At 47.1% G+C, this 27,822-nt stretch overlaps 1 protein-coding gene across 3 annotated transcripts; it reads left to right on the forward strand.

Moving 5' to 3' along the window:
- On the forward strand, positions 1 to 27,700 carry CARD9 (caspase recruitment domain family member 9). Of its 3 annotated transcripts, none has more exons than XM_044305376.1 (14): positions 1 to 462; positions 11,018 to 11,220; positions 11,974 to 12,111; positions 12,539 to 12,864; positions 15,028 to 15,213; positions 15,292 to 15,447; positions 16,293 to 16,418; positions 18,378 to 18,563; positions 23,467 to 23,508; positions 23,977 to 24,028; positions 24,375 to 24,431; positions 24,820 to 24,884; positions 25,932 to 26,008; positions 26,634 to 27,700. In XM_044305376.1, exons 1-14 carry the CDS (start codon positions 431 to 433, stop codon positions 26,716 to 26,718), a joined length of 1,731 nt encoding a protein of 576 aa, XP_044161311.1. In that variant the 5' UTR covers positions 1 to 430; the 3' UTR covers positions 26,719 to 27,700. The 3 variants fall into 3 exon arrangements, with proteins under 3 accessions (XP_044161311.1, XP_044161314.1, XP_044161313.1); XM_044305378.1 differs by having other exon boundaries at positions 307 to 462; positions 11,014 to 11,220; XM_044305379.1 differs by lacking the exon at positions 24,375 to 24,431 and having other exon boundaries at positions 283 to 462.
- Positions 27,701 to 27,822: the final 122 nt, after the last annotated feature.

The raw sequence follows: 27,822 nt of genomic DNA on the forward strand, positions 1-27,822 counted from the left end.
CATTTGAACAGCCATTCGTGGGGGACACCTACAAACCCCACTGTGATGCACATTTGCATAAGCGCAGTGCATTTTCCGGGATCGATCCTGGGAGGACACACCGGACGGTTGGGATGCATGCAACCTTTATGCTTCTAGTGAGAGGGGAGAATGTGAGACATCGCTAGAGGGGCACGCCCTGTTTGGAGGAGTGCGTGGTGCCAGCCGGGTACACGCTGCTTTTCTTTTCCTGTGTCTTTGATTTTGCTCATATAACTTTTTATCTATTTTTTTTTTTTTGAGGAACTGGGCCGGGCGCTCCAGCTGCTGCTGTGTGGAGAGTGTCTACCTACTAGGAAGTAGACGTGAGGCTGCTCCTCCCTGCTCCAGCCCTGTGCACAACCTCTGCACCGCGTTCTGTCTCTCATATGGAACCAGACCGGACGCCTCCATGCTCCGAGGGCCCCGCAAACCTTCACTAAGGTCAGTTTCCAGCCCCTTTCGATGTTACCCCATGGTGCTGGCGTTTTCGGAGGACTGCAGATAAACCTACTCCCATTATCCTTCAGTTATCATGGTGCATACACTGCACAAAGAGTTAAATGACAAGTTCGGCTCTGCTACATCTGTGCTTTCAATGTAAAATAAGGATGGGGGGGGGGGGAATATGATTTCGGGATTACTACTTCCCTTTCTTATCCCACTAGACATTTTATCGACTTTTGATGAGTAACCTCGACCACCGGCACTTGTTTGTAGTGGGCGATTTATACCGCGTTAGGCTACTTTAACACTCGCGTTTGGTGCGGATCCGTCAAGGATCTGCACAAACGGATCAGTTCAGATAATACACCTGCATGCATCCGTTCAGAACGGATCCGTTTGTATTATCTTTGAACATCATTGAAAGTCAATGGGGGACGGATCCGTTTTCTATTGTGCCATGTTGTGTCATTGAAAACGGATCCGAAAAAAGGTACTTTCACACTTTCGTCGTTGGATTCCAGCAGGCAGTTCTGGCGACGGATACGGCAGTCTGTATGCAAACGGATACCATTTGTAGACGGATCCTGATCCGTCTTATAAATGCATCTGTCTCTCCGGTTGTCATCCGGAAAAAACGTTTTTAAAGGTCTGCGCATGTGCAGACCGCAAAACCAGATCTGTTTTTCCGGAATACTTGGGGCCGGCATTGTTCCGGAATTTTGGATGGAGAAAATACAGCAGCATGCTGCGGTATTTTCTCCGTCCAAAAACCGTACAGTGACTGAACTGAAGACATCCTGATTAGAGATGAGCGAACCTCTGTTTTAAGTTCGGCGTCTAAAGTTCGGGTTTGGATTAGCGGAGAATCCCGATCTGGAACCGGATATGGATTCCGACTTCCGTTGTGGTCCGTGGTAGCGGAATCAATAATGGCCGATTATTGATTCCGCTACCACGGACCACAACGGAAGTCGGAATCCATATCCGGTTCCAGATCGGGATTCTCCGCTAATCCAAACCCGAACTTTAGACGCCGAACTTAAAACAGAGGTTCGCTCATCTCTAATCCTGATGCATCCTGAACGTATTACTCTCCATTCAGAATGCATTAGGATAAAACTGATCAGTTCTTTTCCGGTATTGAGCCCCTAGGACGGAACTCAGCGCCGGAAAAGAATAACGCTAGTGTGAAAGTGCCCTAACAAGATGTATTGGTAAGGAATGCGCTGCTTTACGTCTTTTATTATTACTGGAGAAGAACAAACCATAGCGGACATCTCCATCAACAGCCTCCAGCAATGTTTTCTTACCTTGCATATTTTAGCTTAAAGGGGATGTCCACTTCGACGGGTCCATTGATGATGATCGCTGAATGGTAGGCGAACCGGCTTACACAGTGTTCAGTTTCTCTGCAGCGCCACCGCAGGGCAATTGAAGCATTACACATTTCCTGTTGAAATCAGCGACCCGCATAATGGAAGGATATGAGCGTTCCCCAGGGAGAAAGGTCAGACATGTTTGATGATGATGATGATTTCAACATGCCTGATCCTTTTGTTCTCAAGGGCGATAAGCCACCACCAGGGGGCAGTGCGTTGGCCTTCTCTTCTCTTCCAATTGCAAACACATGCATGCTCGGTAGAAAGACGAACACCGCCTGCAGTCGGACGCAATTTTTTTTACGCCACTGGTTCAGGTTTTTGCTTGAGGGTAATTTTAATCTTGTGTCTATGATTCAGATCATTGATGCAGACATGTGAGTGGAAACGGCGGTTTCCGCCGGGTATATGCACGTGGTGGGTTTCAGCTGCAGATTTGCACGAATCACCGCCACTGGTCCATTCAAAGAGGCGAATCTGTGTGCGGTTTCATATCTAGAAGTGATGTCATTTTTTTATGTGAATTTCAGATCCGTGCAGAAAAAAAGTAACCTGCAGACGCACGAGTTGGGAATAGTGGGGCACGGATTTCAATGTAAAATCCATGTGAGGTTTCCGCTTCAGGTTTACGTCCGTGCAAGGCGTTTTGTTGCTGCATAATGTCCACCTCTGCAACAAATTGCCATGGATTTTCCGTAAATTTACCCCTATGCATTGCAAAGGGTTAAAAACTCACACCATAACTTGACATTGGCAAATTCAGCGCAATTTTTTTTCTCGTGTCCTGTAGATGAGATTTGTTTTGAATCTCCTCCTCTTTGTTGCTACTCTAAAAACGTTGAGGATTTTCCACCCTCAATCCAGCGGCGGGAAAATCTGCAGCCCTTGTGGTCAGTTTCCAGGGGGACTCTGGCCATAGACCCTACGGGGAAATTTCCCAGTGGGGGCGATGACCAGGAGGTACGCCCCCAAAATCTTACGCTGCCAGGTACCTAACAATCTGATGCTCTCAGCCTCAATTAATGCTAGGAGCATCAGGTACTTGTGCAACCGACCATAACCACCAGGTGCCCTCCTGAATTCAACTGCCTCTCAGTCGTCAGTTTTGCTGCAGCGGTATTTTGTGCTGCACTATGGTATTGCGGGCTTCTCCTACTTTGGTTGTGCCTGCCTACATGTGTTTCCCTGCCTTCTGGCAATTTGGACCCGCCTACAACATGGGGCCACTTTTAGATCTTTTTCCAGGGCCACTTTAAGTTCCCAGTCCGCCCCTGTAAGTTTCCCAACACATGGGTAATATTGGAGTCACCCGTCCCTTGAGGATCCTTCCCGGCACTGCCTGTTTCACAAGAGAACGGCAGCGTACTTGGTCTCCCTTTTGCCGGTTTGCAACCTTATGCAAATCTAATAATGGTTAAAAAAAAATGTTAATGAATAGGATCCCAGATCAACAGTGAAGACTGACACAGTAGTGACCTATCAGAGCAGTAACAAAAAGGATACAGTGTAAGGCTCCATTATATTCAGTCCTGTGCCTCGGATCGTCTAGATGGCAACCAGTGTAAGGGTGACGAAGCTTTCTTTCTGGTGTAACCGTAGAATGCAGACGTGCTTGGGCGCGCATGGTGGATTTGAGCGCACTGTTCACGCTTATCTTCCATTCTATTCACTGCTTTCACAGCTCGTCCTGGAGTCCTGGTCAAGTTCATGTAGCAGAGCTACGATTGTCCCATTAGGTTGCAGCTGCGGTTGTATCTGTTGCTGAAATTTCTGAAGCTGAAAATCGATTCCGTTTATTTTGAGCACGTGGATTTCCGCGAGCGCCATTCAGATGACGTGAGATTTCATGGTTCTCAGCATGTCGTATGATTTTGGTGCAGTTTTCACGCCTCTTGGTCACGTCTGGTTTTTCCTTTTAGCCAAGGACTACGTGGCCAAAAATTGCATTGTGCATAAGACGTTTTCCCTCATCACGAAGGGGACATTGTAACAAATATTCAATTTCCCTGCAGCACCCCCACAGGAGAAAAGAAGTATTAGGCCTCTTTCACACGGGCGTCATTTTTTTGGCCCGGCTAAGAGCCGGGTGCGTTGCGGGAAAATGCGCGATTTTTTCTGCGCAAGTGCAAAACATTGTCATGCGTTGCACTCGCGTGAGAAAAATCGCGCATGTTTGGTACCCAAACCCGAACTTCTTCATAGAAGTTCGGGCTTGGGATTGATGTTCTGAAAATTGTATTATTTTCCCTTATAACATGGTTATAAGGGAAAATAATAGCATTCTGAATACAGAATGCATAGTAAACCAGCGCTAGAGGGGTTAAAATAAAATAAAAAATAATTTAACTCACCTTAGTCCACTTGCTCGCGAAGCTGGCATCTCCTTGTGTCTCCGCTGCTGATGAACAGGACCTGGGATGAGCTGCTCCATTAAATACCGGTTAAGGACCTTCGATGACGTCACTCCGGTCATCACATGGTACGTCACATGATCTTTTACCATGGTGATTCACCATGGTAAAAGATCATGTGATGACCGGAGTGACGTCATCGAAGGTCCTTAAGCTCTATTTAATGGAGCAGCTCATCCCAGGTCCTGTTCATCAGCAGCGGAGACACAAGGAGATGCCGGCTTCGCGAACAAGTGGACTAAGGTGAGTTAAATTATTTTTTATTTTATTTTAACCCCTCTAGCGCTGGTTTACTATGCATTCTGTATTCAGAATGCTATTATTTTCCCTTATAACCATGTTATAAGGGAAAATAATAATGATCGGGTCTCCATCCCGATCGTCTCCTAGCAACCATGCGTGCAAATCGCACGGCATCCGTACTTGCTTGCGGATGCCATCCGATTTTCACACACCCCATTCACTTCTATGGGGCCTGCGTCACGTCAAAATCGGACATTATAGAGCATGCTGCGATTTGCACTGAACGTACAAGTGATGCGTTAAAAACATCGCTCATGTGCACAGCCCCATAGAAATGAATGGGTCAGGATTTAGTGCGGGTGCCATACGTTCGCCGCACGGATCGCACCCGCACGGAAAAGTCGCCCGTGTGAAAGGGGCCTTACAGTTTTTATTAATGTCATGCTTTTGACTGTTGGATTTGAAAGGGAGGGTCTTCTCTTTTTCTGGTCCTAAGGGAGGGACCAGAAAAATTCTGCTGGTCTTCTACACCGGGCTACCGCTTTCGGGTAGCGTGGCACAGCGGGTACAGAGGATATCCGCAAAGATTGACATAAGAGGAAAATTACACCTAATCGTTGCAGGTCACCAAGCCTCAAATCCAGATCAATCAATCCCCGGTGTGATGTGGTAGTATAACGCAGGATACAATTCATCTTGGCATCTCGTTGTTAACCCTTTACCTTTTAGCCGCCCGAGACATGGCCATTTGTGCAAGTTCTTAAAAAGCACCTGTAACTATTATTAGTCTGTCACGTCCTTATGGGAGTGAATGTCTGTGGTCAGCTTGACGATGATCTGCGTAGTCTATGACGTTAACACAGTGTTTACTGATCGCCGGCCGCTGGCGGGAAGATGTAAGAAGCGCGCTTTCTGTTTCCAAAAATAAACTTTATTGATTTTCCCGGTTAAAGTCTACAAAGGAAACTCAAATAAAAGATCTGCGTATAGCAGGTCACCAGATAAAAAGGCGCCGTGGGAGAGATCTATTAAAGTGGCTGACAGTACTGACCACAAATTTACCCCAGAGTTGGCGGTTTGGTGGCCTTTCCTGAGTCTGATGACGGGGGGGATTAAAGGGGTCTTTCATGACTTAGATCTATCATAGGACATCAATATCAGATTAGTGAAAATCCAGCATCCCCACCAATAAGCTGTTTCGCGTGACCGGCGGAAACTACTCAGTGGACAGAAGAATGCCTCAACTGTGTAGCTTCCGATGTATTATGGCTCAGCTTCCATTCATTTGAATGGGATCTGAGATGCAGTACACCTCCATGGCCACTACACAGTGGACGGCGCCTTCTGCTTCTGGCTCCATCCACTGTATAGTTTCTTGTGCCGGCCGCTGTCCAAAACAGCTTGACCGATGGGGTTGCCGGGTTTTGGACTCCCACCGATCTGATATTGATGACCTAGGACCATGGCCGACCATGACATACATGGACGGGCCTGGTCCATTAGCACCACTCCTCCCTTCATCATAGGGGGGGAACCTTCGTGTCCATAGGACCTGAGTGGGTATATAGAAGGAGGCCGTCTTCATGAGACAACCCCTCGTCTGGTGACCAGTTCTGGACTCTAAAAAGATGGCTGACAATTTCTTCTGGGTGCTGCCATGGAGGCTATATTGGTTACAATCCAAGATACTTACTAAAGTGATGTAAAATGGCCCAAAATGTGGTGCAGTTTTAGAAATATCCATTGCACCTAGGCGTCTGGCTTTTCAGGAGAGGGACACGGCCTAAGAAGCTGTTTTGCACCAAAATATTGGCACAATCAATAGTTGGCATAGAGTCAGAGAAAGGTATCTATCCCGGCGCCACATTTATCATCCAGCCTGAGCTCCTGTGATCTGGCGCGTCCTCGGACTGTCTACAGTTATTAGGGCATGCTGGGAGTTGTAGTTTTGCAAGAGCTGGAGGGCCGTAGGTTGAACATCCCTGGTTCTAATGGCCAACCTGAGGCTCTCCAGCTGTTGTAAAAATACAACTCCCACCATGCCCTGCTGTAGGCTGATAGCTGTAGGTAGCCTGGGCATGCTGGGAGTTGTAGTTTTGAAACAGCTGGAGAGCCTCAGGTTGGCCATCCCTGTGGACCTAAAGGATTAGTAAGTTCAGCCCAGACTCTTCATAACTAGAATTTAAGATGATGAGCGAAACGCTAATAATATCGGATTATGGTTGACCTGGCAATCATCCCGCTAGAACCTTATGATAGAGACTTGGTAGTTATATCCCTAATGGCCCCGGAGATCATGTGCTGTTTAATATCAAGATGCATACGTGTCTTAGATGTGGAAAAAAAAGTACTGAATTTCAAAACTGATCAAAAATCGCTGACTACGCCCTGAAATTAGGGCGCTTCACTTCATTCCTGAATGCAGAAAGTCAGCTAACACTTATGCATCGTGACTTTTAATTTGCAGAAGTTTTTGTAAATGTCCAGTTTCGGTATCACAGTTCAAGAATCAACCTTTTGACATATTCTGCTCCGATAAAAGCTTTAATATGCCTTTATATATATATATATATATATACAGGTCCTTCTCAAAAAATTAGCATATTGTGATAAAGTTCATTATTTTCTGTAATGTACTGATAAACATTCGACTTTCATATATTTTAGATTCATTACACACCAACTGAAGTAGTTCAAGCCTTTTATTGTTTTAATATTGATGATTTTGGCATACAGCTCATGAAAACCCAAATTCCTATCTAAAAAAATTAGCATATCATGAAAAGGTTCTCTAAACGAGCTATTAACCTAATCATCTGAATCAACTAATTAACTCTAAACACCTGCAAAAGATTCCTGAGGCTTTTAAAAACTCCCAGCCTGGTTCATTACTCAAAACCGCAATCATGGGTAAGACTGCCGACCTGACTGCTGTCCAGAAGGCCATCATTGACACCCTCAAGCAAGAGGGTAAGACACAGAAAGAATGTCTGAAGGAATAGGCTGTTCCCAGAGTGCTGTATCAAGGCCCCTCAGTGGGAAGTCTGTGGGAAGGAAAAGTGTGGCAGAAAACGCTGCACAACGAGAAGAGGTGACCGGACCCTGAGGAAGATTGTGGAGAAGGACCGATTCCAGACCTTGGGGGACCTGCGGAAGCAGTGGACTGAGTCTGGAGTAGAAACATCCAGAGCCACCGTGTACAGGCGTGTGCAGGAAATGGGCTACAGGTGCCGCATTCCCCAGAAACAGCGGCAGAAGCGCCTGACCTGGGCTACAGAGAAGCAGCACTGGACTGTTGCATGTCATTCGGAAATCAAGGTGCCAGAGTCTGGAGGAAGACTGGGGAGAGGGAAATGCCAAAATGCCTGAAGTCCAGTGTCAAGTCCCCACAGTCAGTGATGGTCTGGGGTGCCATGTCAGCTGCTGGTGTTGGTCCACTGTGTTTTATCAAGGGCAGGGTCAATGCAGCCGCTATCAGGAGATTTTGGAGCACTTCATGCTTCCATCTGCTGAAAAGCTTTATGGAGATGAAGATTTCATTTTTCAGCACGACCTGGCACCTGCTCACAGCGCCAAAACCACTGGTAAATGGTTTACTGACCATGGTATTACTGGGCTCAATTGGCCTGCCAACTCTCCTGACCTGAACCCCATAGAGAATCTGTGGGATATTGGGAAGAGAAAGTTGAGAGACGCAAGACCCAACACTCTGGATGAGCTTAAGGCCGCTATCGAAGCATCCTGGGCCTCCATAACACCTCAGCAGTGCCACAGGCTGATTGCCTCCATGTCACGCCGCATTGAAGCATCCTGGGCCTCCATAACACCTCAGCAGTGCCCCAGGCTGATTGCCTCCATGCCACGCCGCATTGAAGCATCCTGGGCCTCCATAACACCTCAGCAGTGCCACAGGCTGATTGCCTCCATGCCACGCCGCATTGAAGCATCCTGGGCCTCCATAACACCTCAGCAGTGCCCCAGGCTGATTGCCTCCATGCCACGCCGCATTGAAGCATCCTGGGCCTCCATAACACCTCAGCAGTGCCACAGGCTGATTGCCTCCATGCCACGCCGCATTGAAGCCTCCTGGGCCTCCATAACACCTCAGCAGTGCCACAGGCTGATTGCCTCCATGCCACGCCGCAGTGAAGCAGTCATTTCTGCAAAAGGATTCCCGACCAAGTATTGAGTGCATAACTGAACATAATTATTTGAAGGTTGACTTTTTTTGTATTAAAAACACTTTTCTTTTATTGGTCGGATGAAATATGCTAATTTTTTTAGATAGGAAATTTGGGTTTTCATGAGCTGTATGCCAAAATCATCAATATTAAAACAATAAAAGGCTTGAACTACTTCAGTTGTGTGTAATGAATCTAAAATATATGAAAGTCTAATGTTTATCAGTACATTACAGAAAATAATGAACTTTATCACAATATGCAATTTTTTTTAGAAGGACCTGTGTGTATATATATATATATATATATATATATATATATATACACAGAGGTACAAATCTGCATAGATGTAAAGTTAAAAAGGGATTTTCTGGCAATTTAATATTGATGGCCTATCCTCAAGATAGGTGATCAATGCGGATCCAACTTTTGGCGCCCCGCCGACCAGCTATTTGAAGAGGCCACTGCGTTCCTGTAAGAACTGCAACCTTGTCCTAGGCCCGTGACATCATGTTCATCTGTTACATGGCCTAGGCGCAGCACGGTCCCATTCAAGTGGAGGGGCCTGATCTGCAATACCAAGCGCGACCACTATCCAATGGAGGGTGCTGTGCTTGCAAAGCTGTGAGGAGGCCACATCACTCACCAGAGGGTCGGCAGGTGATCATGGGCGTGCCACGAGTAAGCCCCCACCAATCTGATCCTGAGGATAGGTTATCGATATAGGGGTTCCCAGGCACTTGCATATTGACGTGTGTGTGGGGGGGGGGGGGGTCAGACTCCTGGTATCCTGGCCAATCTGGCAAGTGCTGTAGCCTCTTCTCAGCCTGTGACGTCACGTCCATCAGTCACATGACCTTTGTGCAGCTCAGTTCCATTCAAGTGAATGGGGCTGAGCTGCAATACCAAGCACAGCCACTATACAATGGACAGCGCTGTGCTTGGTATAGTATGGAGAGGCCCATTTAAACAGTTGATCAGCAGACGTGGATGATTGATGATGAGGATAGGCCATCATTATTTAATTACTGAAAAACCACTTTATATTGTAACTAGCAGAAGGACCCGGCTTCGCTCGGGTATATTTCATCTATTTTATTTAATGTTTGTGTGCGTCGTTAAAAGATATCGACAGTATCCCCCATAACAGTGACCTCTACAGCACCCTGCCCCTTTAACGGTGGACTCCTCAGCGGCCTGCCCCCTTACCAGTAACATCCACAGCGCCCTCTCCTTTAACAGTGACCTCCACAGCGGCCGCCCCTTTATTAGTGACCTCCACAGTACCCCATCTCTTTAACAGTGATTTCCACAACACCCCGTCCCCTTAACAGTGGCCTCTACAGCAATCTGCCCCTTAACACTGACCTCAAAGCGGATCGTCTCCTTAAGTGTGACCTCCATAGCAGCCTGCCCCTAGGGTGGCCAGAGGTCCGGTTTTAGGCCGGACAGTTCGGCTTTCAGACTCCCTGTCCTACGTCCGGCGCAGGGCCTGGACGGGCACAGGGATATCCTTTTGAACAGCTCGCTCTCAGACAGCAGCACTGTGCTGTCTGAGCGTGAGCTGCATGGAGAAAGTCACCCTCCCTCCCACCCCTGCAGCTGACAGAAGTTGATTTTTGATTTATTTTTTCAATCCCCGCCCGCTGCGGAGTGGGATGGGCGTGGCCTAAATGGACCAGGGGCGTGGCTTAGCTATTCTGGGGGCAGGGTTTTTAAGTCTGTCTTTTGAGGGTGGCCTAAATGGCCACCCTACCTGCCCCCTTAACTGTGACCTCCGCAGCACTCCGCTCCCTTAACAGTGTCACCCACAGCACCCTGCCCCTTTAAAGTTGACCTACAGCAGTGAAGAAAAATGGCTGGTGTAAAACTGTGTGTGTGTGAAGACTAAGGGCCTTCGAGCTTCTATTGGCTGATAAGGATCATGTGACCAGGCTTCTATTGGGAATATCTCGGGAGAGGTACATCCTAGAGCTACAACCTTACCGGACACCTGATGTACCTGTGTGCCAAATTTCGTGATTGTAAATGCGACGGTGCGGATTCCTTTAGCGGACATAAATACATACACACATACACACACTCAGCTTTATATATTAGATATTCTGACTGGAGTCACCAGTAGGGGGAGCTGAGGAGCTTGCTGCATACTGTTTTAGTATAAACCGTATACAGTAAGTTCTTCATCTGTAGGTATACTGACCTCACTCCTGTGCCGCTGACCTCATCTTTACCCTCTGTATTTCGGACGGTCAGGACATTTATTAGAATCGGGTGTTTTTTATAGCAGTGTCTTAGACATGATGACAGACTGACCCGTTTCCTTCTCTCCAGGTAGCTTGCTTGTGACCTATTCCATCATGTCTGAAGATGAAGATGAGGAGTGTTGGAATAGACTGGACTGTTACCGGGTTAAGCTGATCTCCATCATAGATCCTAACCGGATAACCCCATACCTGCGCCAGTGCCGCGTCCTTAACAGCGACGACGAAGAGAAAGTCTTCAATGACCCCAGCCTCGTCATCCGCAAGAGGAAAGTGGGTGAGTGTTATTCCTAATGAGTCCAGGGCTTGTCTCTGGCACCCATACTGGAAGCGCTGGCTGTATCAGTGGTGACCATCTGCATCCAGGATAGTCAGTTCTGCCTGTTGGGTATTCTGGTTTCGCTCAGGATTTCCAAGATCTCTGCTTGCTGTCAGGAAATGGAAACCTTTATGAGCATCTGGTCCTGTTCAGCTGATGATCACACAGCAGCACGGCTCGTTACAAGAGTAGGCAGCAAGTGAAGCAGAGGTTTTTTGGTTGGAAGCGGGAAAAATGAGCAAGCATAAGGACCTGAGCGAGGGCTAAATTGTGGGGCATCTTCAAAATTAAGGTCTTGTGGGGTGTCCCTAGTATGCAGTGGTTAGTACCTACCAAAGTGGTCAGAGGAAGGACAATTTGGGGCAGGGTTATGGGCACCCTAAGACTCATTGGTGTGCATGGGGAATGAAGGCTCGGGCTGTCTGATCCGATTCTACAGAAAAGCAATTTGCTGCAAAGGTCACTGCAGACTATGTTAGAAAGGTTCCGGATCACAGAGGACATCTCAGCTCGCTGTGCAGCCGCGTACTACGCTCAATTAGACGCGTTACGTCTGATCAGCGTTTTAGGAACTTGCCTAACTTTTCAAACTTTGTTTTACCTTGAAACCTATCCAGTTTCATCACAAGTAGTGGAAATGCAAAGGTGTTTTACCATATGCCTGTGTCACAGCTCTGTCCTCGCTGACTTCCCTCACTTTCCTCCATACAGGGGTGTTGCTGGATATTCTCCAGAAAACAGGGTGTAAAGGATATGGCGCTTTCCTTGAAAGTCTGGAACTGTATTACCCCCACTTGTACATGAAGATAACTGGAAAAGAGCCCACACGCGTCTTCTCCATGATCATAGGTAACGCATTTCATGTCTCTGCTTGTCTTGTTTGTTCCCATGTATTCTGGGTCACAGCTGCATTACGGTTATTGCTGGCCTTGCAACACCTAAAATTACTGAACCTTACATTACTAGAGGAGGTTGCCCTCTTGTGGGGGTTCTAAAAGAGGTCACGGGGGGTACGGGGAGTTAGGCTTCTACCGAGCTGATATTGGTGACGTATCCTGAGTATTTAATTCCTGAAAAACTCTTTTAAAATAAACAGGACTGAACTGCACTACCACATATAACCTGTGGACAAATGTGGCGCTGTTTTGGGTGCAATTTGGCTCTGGGTCTAAATAGTCAGGGGAATTTTTTATTCTATTTGTAGGGTATGTACAGCACAATAAAGACTGAGGAATTAGGTCGTAGTGGAAACTCCAATTTCTTATTTTTCTTTAAGACACAGCAGGAGAATCCAGCCTGACCCAGCTTCTCATGAACGAAATGTTAAAACTCCAGCAGACTATTCAGGAGGAGAGGCGAAAATACAGAGAGCTGCATGCCATAGTCCAGGAGAAGGATGATGTCATTCGGCAAGTGCAGGTTAAGGACAGTGAGCTGAGGAAACACCAGGAGAGGGTCCTCAAGATGAAAGAGGAGGGAGAAAACCTAAACAAAGAGCTCAAGAAGTGCAAGGATGAGAACTATGAACTGGCCATGAAGTACGCCCGACAGAGCGACGAGAAGAACACCGCACTCATAAAGAACCGAGAGCTACAGCTAGAGGTTGGTGGTCGTAGTAGCAGACATCAGAGAGTGGCTTATATTTTCTGCTGGTTGTAGAGGAGAGCCCCCTCTCATGGCTGGTTGTAGAGGAGAGCCCCCTCTCATGACTGGTTGTAGAGGAGAGCCCCTTCTCATGGCTGGTTGTAGAGGAGAGCCCCCTCTCATGGCTGGTTGTAGAGGAGAGCCCCCTCTCATGGCTGGTTGTAGAGGAGAGCCCCCTCTCATGGCTGGTTGTAGAGGAGAGCCCCCTCTCATGGCTGGTTGTCGAGGAGAGCGCCCTGTCATGACTGGTTGTCGAGGAGAGCGCCCTGTCATGGCTGGTTGTAGAGGAGAGCACCCTGTCATGGCTGGTTGTAGAGAGTCCCCTTTCATGGCTGGTTGTAGAGGAGAGCCCCCTCATGGCTGGTTGTAGAGGAGAGCGCCCTGTCATGGCTGGTTGTAGAGGAGAGCGCCCTGTCATGGCTGGTTGTAGAGGAGAGCGCCCTGTCATGGCTGGTTGTAGAGGAGAGCGCCCTGTCATGGCTGGTTGTAGAGAGCCCCCTCTCATGGCTGTTTGTAGAGGAGAGCCCCCTCTCATGGCTGGTTGTAGAGGAGAGCCCCCTCTCATAGCTGGTTGTAGAGGAGAGCGCCCTGTCATGGCTGGTTGTCGAGGAGAGCGCCCTGTCATGGCTGGTTGTCGAGGAGAGCGCCCTGTCATGGCTGGTTGTAGAGGAGAGCGCCCTGTCATGGCTGGTTGTAGAGAGCGCCCTGTCATGGCTGGTTGTAGAGAGCCCCCTGTCATGGCTGGTTGTAGAGGAGAGCGCCCTGTCATGGCTGGTTGTAGAGGAGAGCGCCCTGTCATGGCTGGTTGTAGAGGAGAGCGCCCTGTCATGGCTGGTTGTAGAGGAGAGCGCCCTGTCATGGCTGGTTGTAGAGGAGAGCGCCCTGTCATGGCTGGTTGTAGAGGAGAGCGCCCTGTCATGGCTGGTTGTAGAGAGCCCCCTCTCATGGCAGGTTCTAGAGGAGAGCGCCCTCTCATGACTGGTTCTAGAGGAGAGCGCCCTGTCATGGCTGGTTCTAGAGGAGAGCGCCCTGTCATGGCTGGTTCTAGAGGAGAGCGCCCTGTCATGGCTGGTTGTAGAGAGCCCCCTCTTATGGCTGGTTGTAGAGGAGTGCGCCCTGTCATGGCTGGTTGTAGAGGAGAGCGCCCTCTCATGGCTGGTTGTAGAGGAGAGCCCCCTCTCATGGCTGGTTGTAGAGGAGAGCGCCCTTTCACAGCTGGCTATAAAGGAGGCTATAGAGGAGAGTGTCCTTTCATGGCTGGATGCACAGGAGAGGGCCCTTTCACGGTTGGTTGCACTGGAGAGCGCAGTCTCGCAGTTGGTTGCACTGGAGAACGCAGTCTCGCAGTTGGTTGCACTGGAGAGCGCCCTCTCACAGTTGGTTGCACTAGAGAGCGCAGTCTCGCAGTTGGTTGCAATGGAGAGCGCAGTCTCGCAGTTGGTTGCACTGGAGAGCGCAGTCTCGCAGTTGGTTGCACTGGAGAACGCAGTCTCGCAGTTGGTTGCACTGGAGAGCGCAGTCTCGCAGTTGGTTGCACTGGAGAGCGCAGTCTCGCAGTTGGTTGCACTGGAGAACGCAGTCTCGCAGTTGGTTGCACTGGAGAGTGCCCTCTCACAGTTGGTTGCACTGGAGAGCACAGTCTCGCAGTTGGTTGCACTGGAGAGTGCCCTCTCACAGTTGGTTGCACTGGAGAGCGCAGTCTCGCAGTTGGTTGCACTGGAGAACGCAGTCTCGCAGTTGGTTGCACTGGAGAGCGCAGTCTCGCAGTTGGTTGCACTGGAGAGCGCAGTCTCGCAGTTGGTTGCACTGGAGAACGCAGTCTCGCAGTTGGTTGCACTGGAGAGCGCCCTCTCACAGTTGGTTGCACTGGAGAGCGCAGTCTCGCAGTTGGTTGCACTGGAGAGCGCAGTCTCGCAGTTGGTTGCACTGGAGAGCGCAGTCTCGCAGTTGGTTGCACTGGAGAGCGCCCTGTCACGGTTATTGAAAGGATGTGTTTATTGTGTGTGCAGACGGCACGTGGTGCACAGTGTAGATGCATATCACATGGAGAGCTCTGGCAGCCTCTCTCTCTCTCTCTGCCACTAACTATATTTGCCCTTTTCCCCCCTCAACCAAACGCAGATCGAGAAGCTGAAGCACCACTTGATGAGGGCGGAGGACGACTGCAAACTGGAGAGGAAGCAAACAATGAAGCTAAAAAACGCAATCGAAAAGCGGCCAAGTCAGGACGTCATCTATGAGCTGCAGAGAGAGAACCACCTTCTGAAGGCCAGACTGCAGGATCTGGATAACACTCCTCCTCTACAGGTAGGGTGGACCTGAGTGACACGCCGTCTACAGGAACCCTGGAAGAAACGTCAGGCTGATGAATGTGACTATTTTCAGAATTTCCAGAAAGACACGACGGGGGAGAGGACAAAACAATATATACAGGATCTGGAGAACGAGAGCAGGCAGGCCCTGGAGGAGCATCAGGAACTGGTCAATAACGTCTACACCCTGAAGATGAGCCTGAGACAGGCCGAGGACCTCCGAGATAAGGTGGCTGATTCTTGCACATGAGCCTTACACTCTAACCCTTGTAATGCCAGACAGTTGTACTTTAACCAGGGGCGCCTACAGGGATTTTATTTTTTCCAGAATTAGAATAAAAGATCTGCTGTTTTGCAGAATCAGCGCCACTCTGCCGCTCATCCCCATTCAGGAGAATAGAGCTAACCTGCAATACCAGAAGCAGCCTGGGAGGAAGCCTGGCAGTAACTGTGCAGTTTCCCTGCAGCGCCTCCACAGGTTATGCAGGACAGGACCTCCTGAGCAAGATTTGCTCTTTCTAGCCAGTCTGGCCAAGACATGGGGATTCTGACCGGAAGACCTCATCCCCCCCTCTATTAAAGGGGTTGTGCAGGATTAGAAAAACATGGCTGCTTTCTTCCCGAAACAGCACAACCCTTGTCCCCAGGTTGTGTGTAGTACTGCAGCTCAACTCTATACACGCCGTAATACCAAACGCAACTTATGGACAGGTGCGATGCTTTTTCTGGAGGAAAATAGCCAGCTTTTTCCAATCCTGGACAACCCCTTTAATTCATAATTCCCTAACAAGATATATGGAAATAGGTTTTGTAAACTGGACCTCCCCTTTAAGCTGGGACCCCCCACTAAAGTTTAAGGTGTTTTTTGAAAGTATCATATCTCACACACTGCTCAGCGGGTTTCAAACATTTCTTGGTACCTTATTTCTTGGAATTTTATGTTATTGGGCAAAGCATGTCGGTGTGACTACATCCCCATCAGATTTGTGTACAACATTCGCAAAACTGGGGAAGAAAACATAAAAAAAAATACGATTTGCCTGCGTCATATGTGATTGTCTCTTGTGTCCTCAGTACTTGGAAGAGAAGGAAGTTCTGGAGCTGCAGTGCAGCACCTCAAAGAAAGACTCCAGTGTATACAAGGAACGCATTGAAGCCATACTGCAGCAGTTGGAGGAGGTGTGCATTGAGCGCAACCAGGTAAGTACCTGCCTCCCCTTCGAAGTCCCAGGTCACACTGGTTTTGAACTGGACGGATGGGACCTGAGACTGGTATTCCTATGCCCATGAGGTCTATTGACTTACAGGCCCTTCTAGATTGCATGGTAATGTTAGAGGGGTTCTCCAGGACTTAGATACTGATAGGTCTATCCTCAGGATAGGTCATCAATTTCAGACTGGTGGGGGTCCGACACCTGGGACCCCCGCCGATCAGCTGGTTTTTATAGCTTCCAGTGCTGGTGGCTGACTGAAACAGCTGATTGGTGGGAGTATTGGGTGTCAATCTTATCTTGATGACCTATCCTAACTTATAATGCATGACTGATCATAGGGGTCGTCTTCTCTAAGGCTGGGTTCACACTTGAGCGTTGCGCAAACGCGCGTCTTACGCCCGTTTTTGACGCGCATTTTTATGCGCGTTTTTGTAATAGTAAACGCGCGTTTGACGCGCGTTTGTGTGATTCACTACAGTGTCCTATGACCACAAACGCCCCAAAAGTCGCTCATGTACTTTTTGGAGCGTCGGGCGTTTTACAGCGCGATCGTACGCGCTGTAAAACGCCCAAGTGTGAACCATTCCCATAGGGAATCATTGGTTTCTCCTTGTTGAGCGTTTTACAGCGCGTAGGAACGCGCTGTAAAACGCTCAGGTGTGAACCCAGCCTTAGGCTACATTCAGACGGCTGTGTGACGGCTGTTTTTAGAACCCATTAAAGTCCATAGGGCTATTCACATGGCTGTTTTTTTTGTTTTTTTTTTGTTTTTAACGGCCATTGAATAATGACTCAAAAAAATAGTACGTCCTGTTTTTGGCCATTTTCACGGCCAAGCGGACCCCCATTGAAATCAGTGAGACCGTTTTTAACGACCGTAGAGTGCACCTGTCTAATAGTTATGGCCTTTCAGGGGTTAAAATAATTTTAAAAAAAATCTGGTCCACTTACACGCGCAGGGACACTCGCTTTGCACAGGATGCAGCAGGACCTGTGCTGTCCTTGTGATGACATCACCACGCTGGGAGCATCAGGTCCTGCTGTCTCCAGTGAAGAGCAAGTGTCCACATGCATTCATACAAATGGATGAGGTGAGTATTTTTTTTCTTCCGCACCAACAGAATGGGGACCACTAAAAGGGGGGGTCACTAAGAGGGAAATTTTTCCTATTGGGGAGCACTGAGAGGGGCGTTATTCCTACTGGAGAGCACAAAGAGGGCCATTAATCATACTGGGGGACATTATTGGGGCCATTAATCATACTGGGGGGCACTATGGGGGCAATTAGTAATATTGGGGGCACCATAGGGACCATTAATCATACTGGGGGCACTATGGGGGCCATTTATCATACTGGGGGCACTATGGGGGCCATTTATCATACTAGGGGCACTATGGGCACTATGGGGGCCTTTAATCATACTGGGGGGGGGGGGGGCTATGGGGGACATTTGATCTCCAGGGAGCACTATGGGGGGCATTACATATGCTGTGAGGGCACTGCAGGGATTGGGATCTTTTTAAAAATCCAATGAAATTCATCTGTTTTTAATGGCCGTTTAATGGCAAGGAAATGGGTGCACACACTGATTCAAAAAGGCCATATAAACAGATAGTGTTTCTGTTTTTAATGGCCATTTTCTTTACTGTCATGTGTAGGTAGCCTAAGCGAAGAGCTGCTGGTAATTAGCTGATCCCGCGGCTGAAACCCCAAGTGATCCATTCCTGTTCTTGTTGGTGGAGGATGCGGCAGCTGCACATTTCGCCTGCAGTGTCCTCTGCAGGAGAAATGTGGTATTGCATGGCATCTATTCCGATTATGGGCGAACATGGATGGGGATGGGGATGGGATGGGGATGGGGATGGGGGGGGGACTTTGCTTGTGCAGTAATTATATTTAGTAAGTTCATCTTCTTCTACTGATCCTTCCTTCTCCTTGTCTTAGGCCAATGCTACAAGAGAACAGTTCTACGCGCAGTATACCAAGTGTCTTACAGAGAAAGACTTGTACAGAAAGCAGATCCGCGAACTAGGGGAAAGGTGCGACGACCTACAAATCCAGCTGTTCAGGAGCGAGGGAAGACTGCTAGCTCTGGAGACAAAACTGAAAAGGACGGATTCGCCAGCGCTGGTACACATTGCGTAAACCCTCAGTAGTAGCATTACAGTATTTGGGGTCCATTATTTCAGTCTTTCTATGATTGCACTGAGGCGGCTGCTGCGGGGTGCATGTTATTTCCAAAGACGCTGCTAATTATATTCTACACCAGTTTTAGGAAGCTGCTCCATAGATTGCAGAAGCAACAGCGACACCTTTGGCTATTGTATGCCATTGCAGCACATCTAAAAAAAATGATTTAGGTGGTGTGCAAAGGGTTTAAATAGCAGCAATTAAATAGTGTATAGTTTTTTCTTCCTCTCCCCTGAGGCAAAACACTACTGTCCTCCTGGCATTGATTGTGCCAATGGAAACTTTTCATTGACATGTCTGTAATAGTTGTATTAACATGACATTCTGATGACTAAAGAGGCGCTGCTTATCTCTTCCTGAAGAAGCTGTCTGTCACTTTTGCAAATAGCTCCTTCTCCTGTGCCGATCACTCATTGACATGTAGAAGAAGATCTCCTGCAGCTCCAGTGTATAGGATACAGAGCAACCTAATAAACCCCAGCTGCTGCAGAACCTCCTAATACACACCTCAGCTGCTGCAGATTCTCCTAATACACACCTCCGCTCTGCACAATCTCATAACACACACCTCAGCTGCTGCAGAACCTCATAATACACACCTCAGCTGCTGCAGAACCTCATAATACACACCTCAGCTGCTGCAGAACAACTTCACACACCTAAGCTGCTGCAGAACCTCATAATACACACCTCAGCTGCTACAGATTCTCCTAATACACACCTCCGCTCTGCACAATCTCATAACACACACCTCAGCTGCTGCAGAACCTCATAATACACACCTCAGCTGTTGCAGAACCTTATAATACACCTCGGCTGCTGCAGAACCTGATAATACACACCTCAGCTGCTGCAGAACCTCATAATACACACCTCAGCTGCTGCTGAACCTCATAATGCACACCTCAGCTGCTGCACAACCTCATAATACACACCTCAGCTGCTGCAGAACATCACAATACACACCTCAGCTGCTGCAGAACATCACAATACACACCTCAGCTGCTGCAGAACTTCCTAATACACACCTCAGCTGCTACAGAATCTCCTAATACACACCTTAGCTGCAGAACATCATAATACACACAGCTGCTGCAGAACATCATAATACACATCTCAGCTGCTACAGAATCTCCTAATACATACCTCAGCTGCTGCAGAACATCATAATACACACCTCAGCTGCTGCAGCTTAAGAAAAGAATCACTGTCAGTTAATCAATGGTGGGCATATCAATGCGTCAATGGTAGTTTTCGAAAAAGAGGTTCTGCAGCAGCAGGAGGTATGTATAATAAGAAATACTGCTCCCCCTAATATAAGTTATAAGACTATTAGAGGGCACCTCTGTGACCTGTGTACTTGTAATCAGTCTGCAGCCTCCTGCTTTCATGTGGTCACAGAACGTCTCTGGTGCCATCTAATAATCCTATCATTTTCAGTAGGGGGCAGTAAAGACCACCGTGTTGGAAGACTGGAATATACAGTAGGAGGATGGATGGCTAATCAACTCCATTTACCTGTATAGAGTTAATTATCCTTTTGCTGATTTGACTTATTTCTCATGTTCTTTTGACTTCTGCTGCCACCTGGAAACCATCAACAAGCAGCCGAGCTCTGGGAAGGTGTTTTTTTTCCTAGTATGTTTTTATATTTAGTGCCCTGCTTCTGGTATGATTTCTGAGAAATTGTGTTTACGATCATTAGCTGCGAGTGGCAGCAGCTTGCCTCCTTGCTGATGGTGTCCAGTTATCTGCAGATCTTCCATACATTTAAAAATAAGTGAAATCTGCTAAATGTAATGACAATATTGTCCTACACACGATTGGCAAGATTTACATTTCCTATATATATATTGTGTATTTATGATGTGTAAGTTTTGCATTGAATTGGGGCTTTAAGGCTCCTTTAAGGAGGTGCGGTCCCCTCTCCTGGCATGCCTGGTTTAGCAAATACTTGTATTCCCCATGTAATAATTCCGGGGCATCTTTTCATATAGGGCGTTGTTGTGCCATTCCTCTACTATTCCTATTATAAATGTATTAATAATAGGAACTGGGTGTAGCCATTCTCCTTGACGAAGGGTGTCCCCCGCTCATAGTCTGATGCCTCATGCACATGAACGTATTTTCTTTCCGTGCCGGATCCGATTTTTTTTTGCGGACCGTATACGGAACCATTCACTTCAATGGGTCTGCAAAAAAACCTGAAGGTATTCCGTATGTCCGTATTCCCGTTCTGCAAAAAAATCAGAACATGTCCTATTATTGTCCGCGTTACAGGACTAGGATAGGACTGTTCTATTAGGGGCCAGCTGTTCCTTTCCTGCAAAATACAGGAATGCACACGGATGTCATGCGTATTTTTTGCGGATCCGTTTTTTACGGACCGCAAAATACCTACGGTTGTGTGCATGAGGCCTGATCGGATGGAGTCAGACTGTGCAAGGACACATTTTTAACTGGTAACACCCAGTTTGAGATTCATACTTAAGCTTCCAGAAGGAATAAAGGAGGATGGCGCAGCATAGATCTATAAGGACAGCTGCTCCAGAATTGTAATTTTCATAAGGAAAGCAGTGATTTACTGAAACAGACGGTCAGGAGAGGCGACTGGTTGTATGACCGATTCTCTACTCATAATTGTGAACTGTTTTTTTATATAGCGAGATAAATAAATGACTTTTTTCATATGTAGTGCTACAGAGTATTTTTGAGTAATTGAGAGGTGTCTGTGTCGGTTTACGCTAAATGGTCACATTTTTCAATACTGCAAAAATTATTTATTGAAGGGATTCTGTCCCGGGGAAAATCCACTGATAAACCAGGCACAAGGCCTTGTAGGACTATCTCAGCTGAATGGAATGATACCTTTCAGTTATTCTGGGGGGGAAAAATAATTTTAATGTATATGCAAATGAGCAGTAAAGTGCACAGGGGGTGGGCCCAAACCACTCTGTGCACCCTCTGTGCTCCTCCTGCTTCCTCTGCCAGACCCTCCCTCTCCTTTTTGATTGACAGGAACAGGTTCCTGCCTCATCCTCTCGCCTGGCCAATCAGGAAAGAGAAGGAGGCAGGGGCGGATTGGCCATAGACCCTAGAGGGAAATGTCCCAGTGGGCCGATGACCAGGGGGCCACTCAGGCCCTCTTGATGGCCGAAGGCCAAGTACATAATAATCGGCAGCTGAACTCAACTGTGCTAGAGTTGAATATACTGTGGTTGGGGCGGCAGTATTTTCTGCGTCCCTGTGGTAATTGTTTTGCTGGGGCGGTATTCTGTGCTGCACTACGGTATTGCAGGCCCCGCCTACCTCTGTTGTCTCCGCCTACTTGTTTTGTCCCGTCTTCTGTCAATTTGGACCTACCTACAACATGGGGCTACTTTTTTTTTTTTTTTTTTTCAGGGCCACTTTAAGTTCCCAATCCGCCCCTGGAAGGAGGGGTTGGCAGGAGAAGCAGTGCCTCGGGCCTGCCTTCTGTGCACTTAACTGCTCATTTGCATATGAAAAAAATGCTTTATTACCAGCAAACGATCACTAAGTGAAGGGTATTCATTACATTCAGCGGAGCTAACCCTACAAGATATTGGGGGTCATTTTTTAGACGCCCTTTTTTGTACATTTTACACTGGCGTTGCTGACGGAAGACGCGCCATGTCATAAATAAGGTGAATTTTTGGTAGTCCAAGTGACAGACAGAAAATTTATGCCAGCCCCGGCAACCTTAACGCCTTTTTCCTAGAGTAAATTTGGTAAATTTGCCGATGCCCCAGCTCGGCCCCCATCACTCTCTCTTGACGTGTAAAAACACGATTGTTTAAAAAGTCGCAAAAAAAAAAGTGTAAAACTGTTTGTAAATGACCCCCATTGTGCCCGGTTACTTTAAAGGAACACTCCAGGCAAAAGTGATACGCTATGTTATTCCTAGTGCAGGACCATGGAGGGCGGAGCATGACACAAACCGCTAGAGAGAGTTCCTGTGTCATGCTCCGCCCCTTCACAAGGCATAACACAATCGATGTGTTTTGTCCAGAGTGTCCCTTTAAATGTTCAACCCATCACTGTGTCCCTTTCAGAGTAGCAGCAAATGGCCCTAAAACATCTTTGCTCCATCGTGCACCTCGTCAGACCACCATTAGGGGGCTACTGGCAAAAACGGGCGGTCACGCAGCTTCATACATAACACCATTTTAAATGCAGCTGTGGTGGTGACTAGTGTATAAGCGCTGGGTCATAGGAGGGGGCTGCGGATACGACGACGCATCCCACCCAGCCGTAACGATGGGGCTGATTTCCTATGTCTATAGGAAAGCTGGGAGATGCCAGAACGCGGGGTCATCCATCTCTCCCAGACCCCCGAATGTCAAGTCTCGTCTAATAGCATGATGCATAGCTAGGAAGATTTTCTGGTCGGGCCTATAGGAATGCTCGTCACCCATCTTTCCTAGGAACAGATAGGCCTGACGGCAGAAGATCTGTATGTATATATCCGACATTGCAGCTTTATCCATTATACATAGCAATGTCCTATATCCAGTGGGGACTCTCAGCTATTTTGTAGTAAGCAGATGCTCCCCCCTTGTGATGCTATTTACTAACGTGCCCGTAAAAAAACAGATGCCCCCTTGTGATGCTATGTACTAATGTGCCCGTAAAAAAACAGATGCCCCCTTCTGATGCTATGTACTAACGTGCCCGTAAAAACCAGATGTCTCCGCTGTCTGTGTACTACAAGCTCCATCATCCCTCAGGCATTACTCCGTTCGCGGAAATGCATTCCTGTCTAGAGGATAGCTTATTGGCGGCTGCCAGCATGACATAACCTGTCTCTTTGTGTCCCCTCCAGTCCTCCGATGCAGACGAGCTTTCATCGCGCAGCTCCCAGGAAGTAAGTAAACCCCGGAGGTCGTGTGTGACGGAGGGTGAGCCTTGTTATCACATGCCTTTAAGACCCCCCCCCATCCCCCTACCATGGCAAGGGGCCAATATCTCCCCCATGATGGTGTCCTCCAATCCAACCGTAACACAGGCTCCAGCACTGGGGCTGCCATCATTCCCAGCGAGATGGCGTTATATACACTGGTAGTCGGCGACCACAGGAAGCTGGAGATCCAGAACTGTCACAGCAAATAATGAAATGTTGCAATGGGAAAGGGGGGGGGGGGGAGGGTCCGGTTACATGCCCTCATCCTTTTCGGATAAGACACATACGCAGCTTATTCCTGTAGTGAGAACACATGCATGCTCAGCTAAGCCGAGCATGCATACGTAATGGGGGGGGCGGTCAAGGAGAAATAACATGTGACTTGCAGACTGTGAAATAACGGATGTTCCTGTCTTCTCCTCTCTTTTTAAGATAAACGTGCAAAATTTTCAAGATGAGCAACCGTCGCCGACCACCGATCCTGGTAAGTAGCGCCTCCATAGGAGGTTTAAGACTGAGGTTAAAAAAAATAAAAATTTTAGGCCACTAGTTGACGGTAGTTTTTCACCCGGGTATGTCATTTAACCAGTTCAGGACCAGACACAGTGAAGCCATTTTTCGCACACATTGGTTGGGTTACAGACATGATTTTTTTCCGCATGTCCTTTTTATGCACATAATTCTAGATTTTTTATAATTTTTTTAGGCATATAAATTAAAAACATTTTAGCTATTTTTTCAGGTAATAATATAATATTACCATAACATAGACTTTACGATTTGCGTCATTGTCTACCATAAATCTTGATACGTTACATGTCCAATTTCAGGTAATCGGGTCTTGGCTAGCGGTATGAGAATGAGTCGCGTGCGCAAAGTGTTTTGGGGTGGGTTATTTTTTTTGCGAATTTTTTTTTGCTTTATTTTCCTTTTTTTATTTTAATTCTCTGTCCCTCAAAGGTCAGAAAAGACCAGACACATGACCCCCAGGCTGCTGCCTCTGTTTTATGCACAGGGTTCCCATCAGTATTTCACCGGTCAGGCAGCCGGCTACACCCCGCATTGTAAATATCCTATGGCGTGGGCTTTATAGTCCTGGACCACCTGCCTTAAATAATACAGCAGGCCGTCCTTAATCACTTAAAGGGATTGTCTGTTTCGGACTAGCCTTTTTCCTATTGCCCTCATAATCCTTACACACCCTCCGACATGTTATAACATTTGCCTGCATGGTGTAACATCTTCTGGAAGACTGACCTTCTCTATGTAATGCAGTGAAACCGCCAGGAATGGGCCACAACGAAGAAAACCCCGATCAATTTTCCCAGACTCATGACGATGTAAGTTCCATTATTACAATACTGATATATAATAGATGACACCAAAAATTCTCCTCTAGATTAAGGGAATTTTAAACATTGTATCTGGGGAATCGAGAACAAGGGTACTTTGATAGTTGGGGATCTAGAACAATGGCACATCGATGCTAGGGAATCTAGGACAATGGCTGGCTGATGTCCACTACTTGGTGGATTTAAAACATGCAACTGTTCGGTGGGAATAAGGTTATTCTGATATATGAGGTATCTAGAACAATGGCAGTCTGATATATGAAGGACCTGGAACAATGGAAATCTGATACATGGAGGATATAGAACATGCAAAAAATTGATACATAAAGTACAATGGCATGCTGATACATTAAAAACCTAGAACAAGAGGACCCTGATACATGAGGAATAGTGGTTCCTGAAATATCTAGAACTATGGAACTCTTATACATGAGGGATCTAGAACAATGGTACTATGATACATGAAGAACTTAAAACAATAGCACCTTAATGTAGGAAATGTCTAGAACAATAATAATAATAATAATCTGCTACCTGAAGACTCTAAAACATGAGTGCATTGACATGTGAAGAATCTAGTACAATAGGCCTCTGAAGGATCCAGAACAATGTTACACTGATGCATGGGAAAACTAGAACAATGGCACTCTCTGAAATATAGAATAATAGCACTGATACATAAAGAAGAATCTATAACAATTGCATGCTGATATATGAGCAATCTAGAACAATGACGCACTGATACACAGGAAATCTAGAACAACGGCACTGATACAGATAGTAGCTAGAGCAATAACACTCTGCTTAATGAAGAACCTAGAACAATTGTACGCTAATACCAGAAGAATCTAGAACAATAGGAGAAGAATCGAGAACAGTGGAGCCTAAAGGATCACTCTGATACATGCGGAGTCTAGAACAGTAGCACTGACTTCCTAGCACCCTCTTTGAGTACCAACTTGCATCTCCATATGTTAGCATAATCTCATATTACTTTATTAGTCCGGCCTTATAATACATTTCCCTTCTGTCCAGGTCCACGGCGCGGAGAACGGAGAACCGACGTTCAAAACCAAAAGAAAAGTTTATAACAACACTGAACATGGCCGCAGGTAATGTACAGCACATGGACCGGCCCGGGAGATTGTAAACCCCAGTGCAGCTCCCTTCACGTTCGTCAGTCTTGTGGCCGAGACGAAGCTCAGCCCCATTCAAGTGAATGCAGCTGAGCTAAGATACCCAGCACAGATGCTATATAACGGACAGCGCTCTGCGAGGAGCGCCGCGCTCTCCTCAGACAGCTGATCGGCAGTGGTCCTGGGTCTCAGACCCCCACTGATCAGATACTGATGACTTATCCTGAGGGTAGATCATCAGTATAAAAAAAGTCAAAAAACCCTTCTCATTGCTGGGTTATACAGTTTGGCGTTGAAGTTCTCTTGGTCGTTGTAGGTGGCTATCTGCATCCTGGAGCCATCGTCACCCCTGATGGTTACCTTACCTCTCCTAGGACCTGCCATTGGCTCCTTTTTCTCTACCATCAGTCTCCCACCTCATGAACTTCTACAATGAATCACGTTAAAGGGGTTGTCCAGGCTAGGACAGGTCATCGACATCAGATTGGCGGGGATCTGACTCCCAGCACCCCCGCTGATCAGCTGTAAGAGGATAGGTCACCAATAGTAAAAGCCCGGACAACCTCATTATTATAGCACCCTTTTCAATTTTGTCTTTTAGAAAAGGAGCCCTAAGAAAAAAAGAATCCTCACAACAAAAAAAAGAATACTCCACATCAGAAAGCGAGACCGAGGGGACGTCATAGGAGCCCGCTCCAAGTCCAGCAGTGGGGACCTCCGTGTACACTATTGTGCTTGGACGAAACACTAAAGGACAGTGGATCCAGAACTTGGTTCCTGTGCTGCCAGGTCTCCCTGCTCATGCCAGTCCATACAGAGGATGTGGGCGCATAATGTATGGTATATCTTGGAGGTATATGCTGAGAGATCCTTCCGACATACACCTGTGAGGTACACCGCGATCACAGGGTGAATAGACCCAAAGGGCTTTAAGGGCTGAAAATGTTATAAATCCCGATGTATAGGTTTCTAGAAACACTCCAGGAGCAAAAAAATACGTGGCTCTGGCTGTCAAATTGTGCAGCAAAGTGTCTGAGCCCGTCTTTAATATACCTGAAATTGCAGCAACTGATCATTTGGAAAATGGTACGTAAAATTGCTAAATTGATGCGATTAGTCACCTTCCAGAGTCGGCATATCTGCAAAAATCAGGCAGTAAGGGGAGTCTTGCCAAGCATCATTGCCCTCAGTTCGGTGCCAGTTAAAGGCTATGGACACCTTCGAGGACATTGTATGATTTGCATTTTACTCATTTTGCCCTAAATTTTTTTATTTTATTGGACTTTACAAAACAAAAAAAATATTCAGCTGTTCTGTCACAAAGGGTTAACTGTCTAGCTGTGGGTACTGTACTTTCACTTTGTGCCAGTCATCTAATTAACCTTACCTCTAAATTAATAAAAGGTCATAAACGCCTATTTAAGCCACATAAGATAAGTAAGATAAGAATTGATCTATAATAAGTGTTTATAAAGTCAGAGATAAGGAGCCATCAGCTGAGCTGCCTGACGGAACATTAAAAATACAGAGCCAGGTACTAGATAATCTCAAGGCTGTACAGAGAAAGGGGCTAACTTTTAAAAAAAAATAAAGACCCAAAAAAAAAGGATTTCTAGCTCAAAATGAGTACAATGCAATACTGAAAAAAATTGCCCTCGAAAAGTATACATAGCCTTTAAAGGGGTTATCCCATCTTAGACAATGGGGGCATATCGCTAGGATATGCCCCCATTGTCTGATAGGTGCGGGTCCCATCGCTGGGACCCGCACCTACAAGAACGGAGCAGAGA

This window comes from Bufo gargarizans, chromosome 9 (genome assembly GCF_014858855.1).
Source record: "Bufo gargarizans isolate SCDJY-AF-19 chromosome 9, ASM1485885v1, whole genome shotgun sequence".
Lineage (NCBI taxonomy): Eukaryota > Metazoa > Chordata > Amphibia > Anura > Bufonidae > Bufo > Bufo gargarizans.

Coding starts and splice junctions, on each gene's coding strand:
- CARD9 (XM_044305376.1), top strand. CDS start 431: ATGCTCCGAGGGCCCCGCAAACCTTCACTAAG. Junction 15,448..16,292: donor CCGAGGACCTCCGAGATAAG/GTGGCTGATTCT, acceptor TTGTGTCCTCAG/TACTTGGAAGAGAAGGAAGT. Junction 24,432..24,819: donor CGTGCGCAAAGTGTTTTGGG/GTGGGTTATTTT, acceptor TATGTAATGCAG/TGAAACCGCCAGGAATGGGC.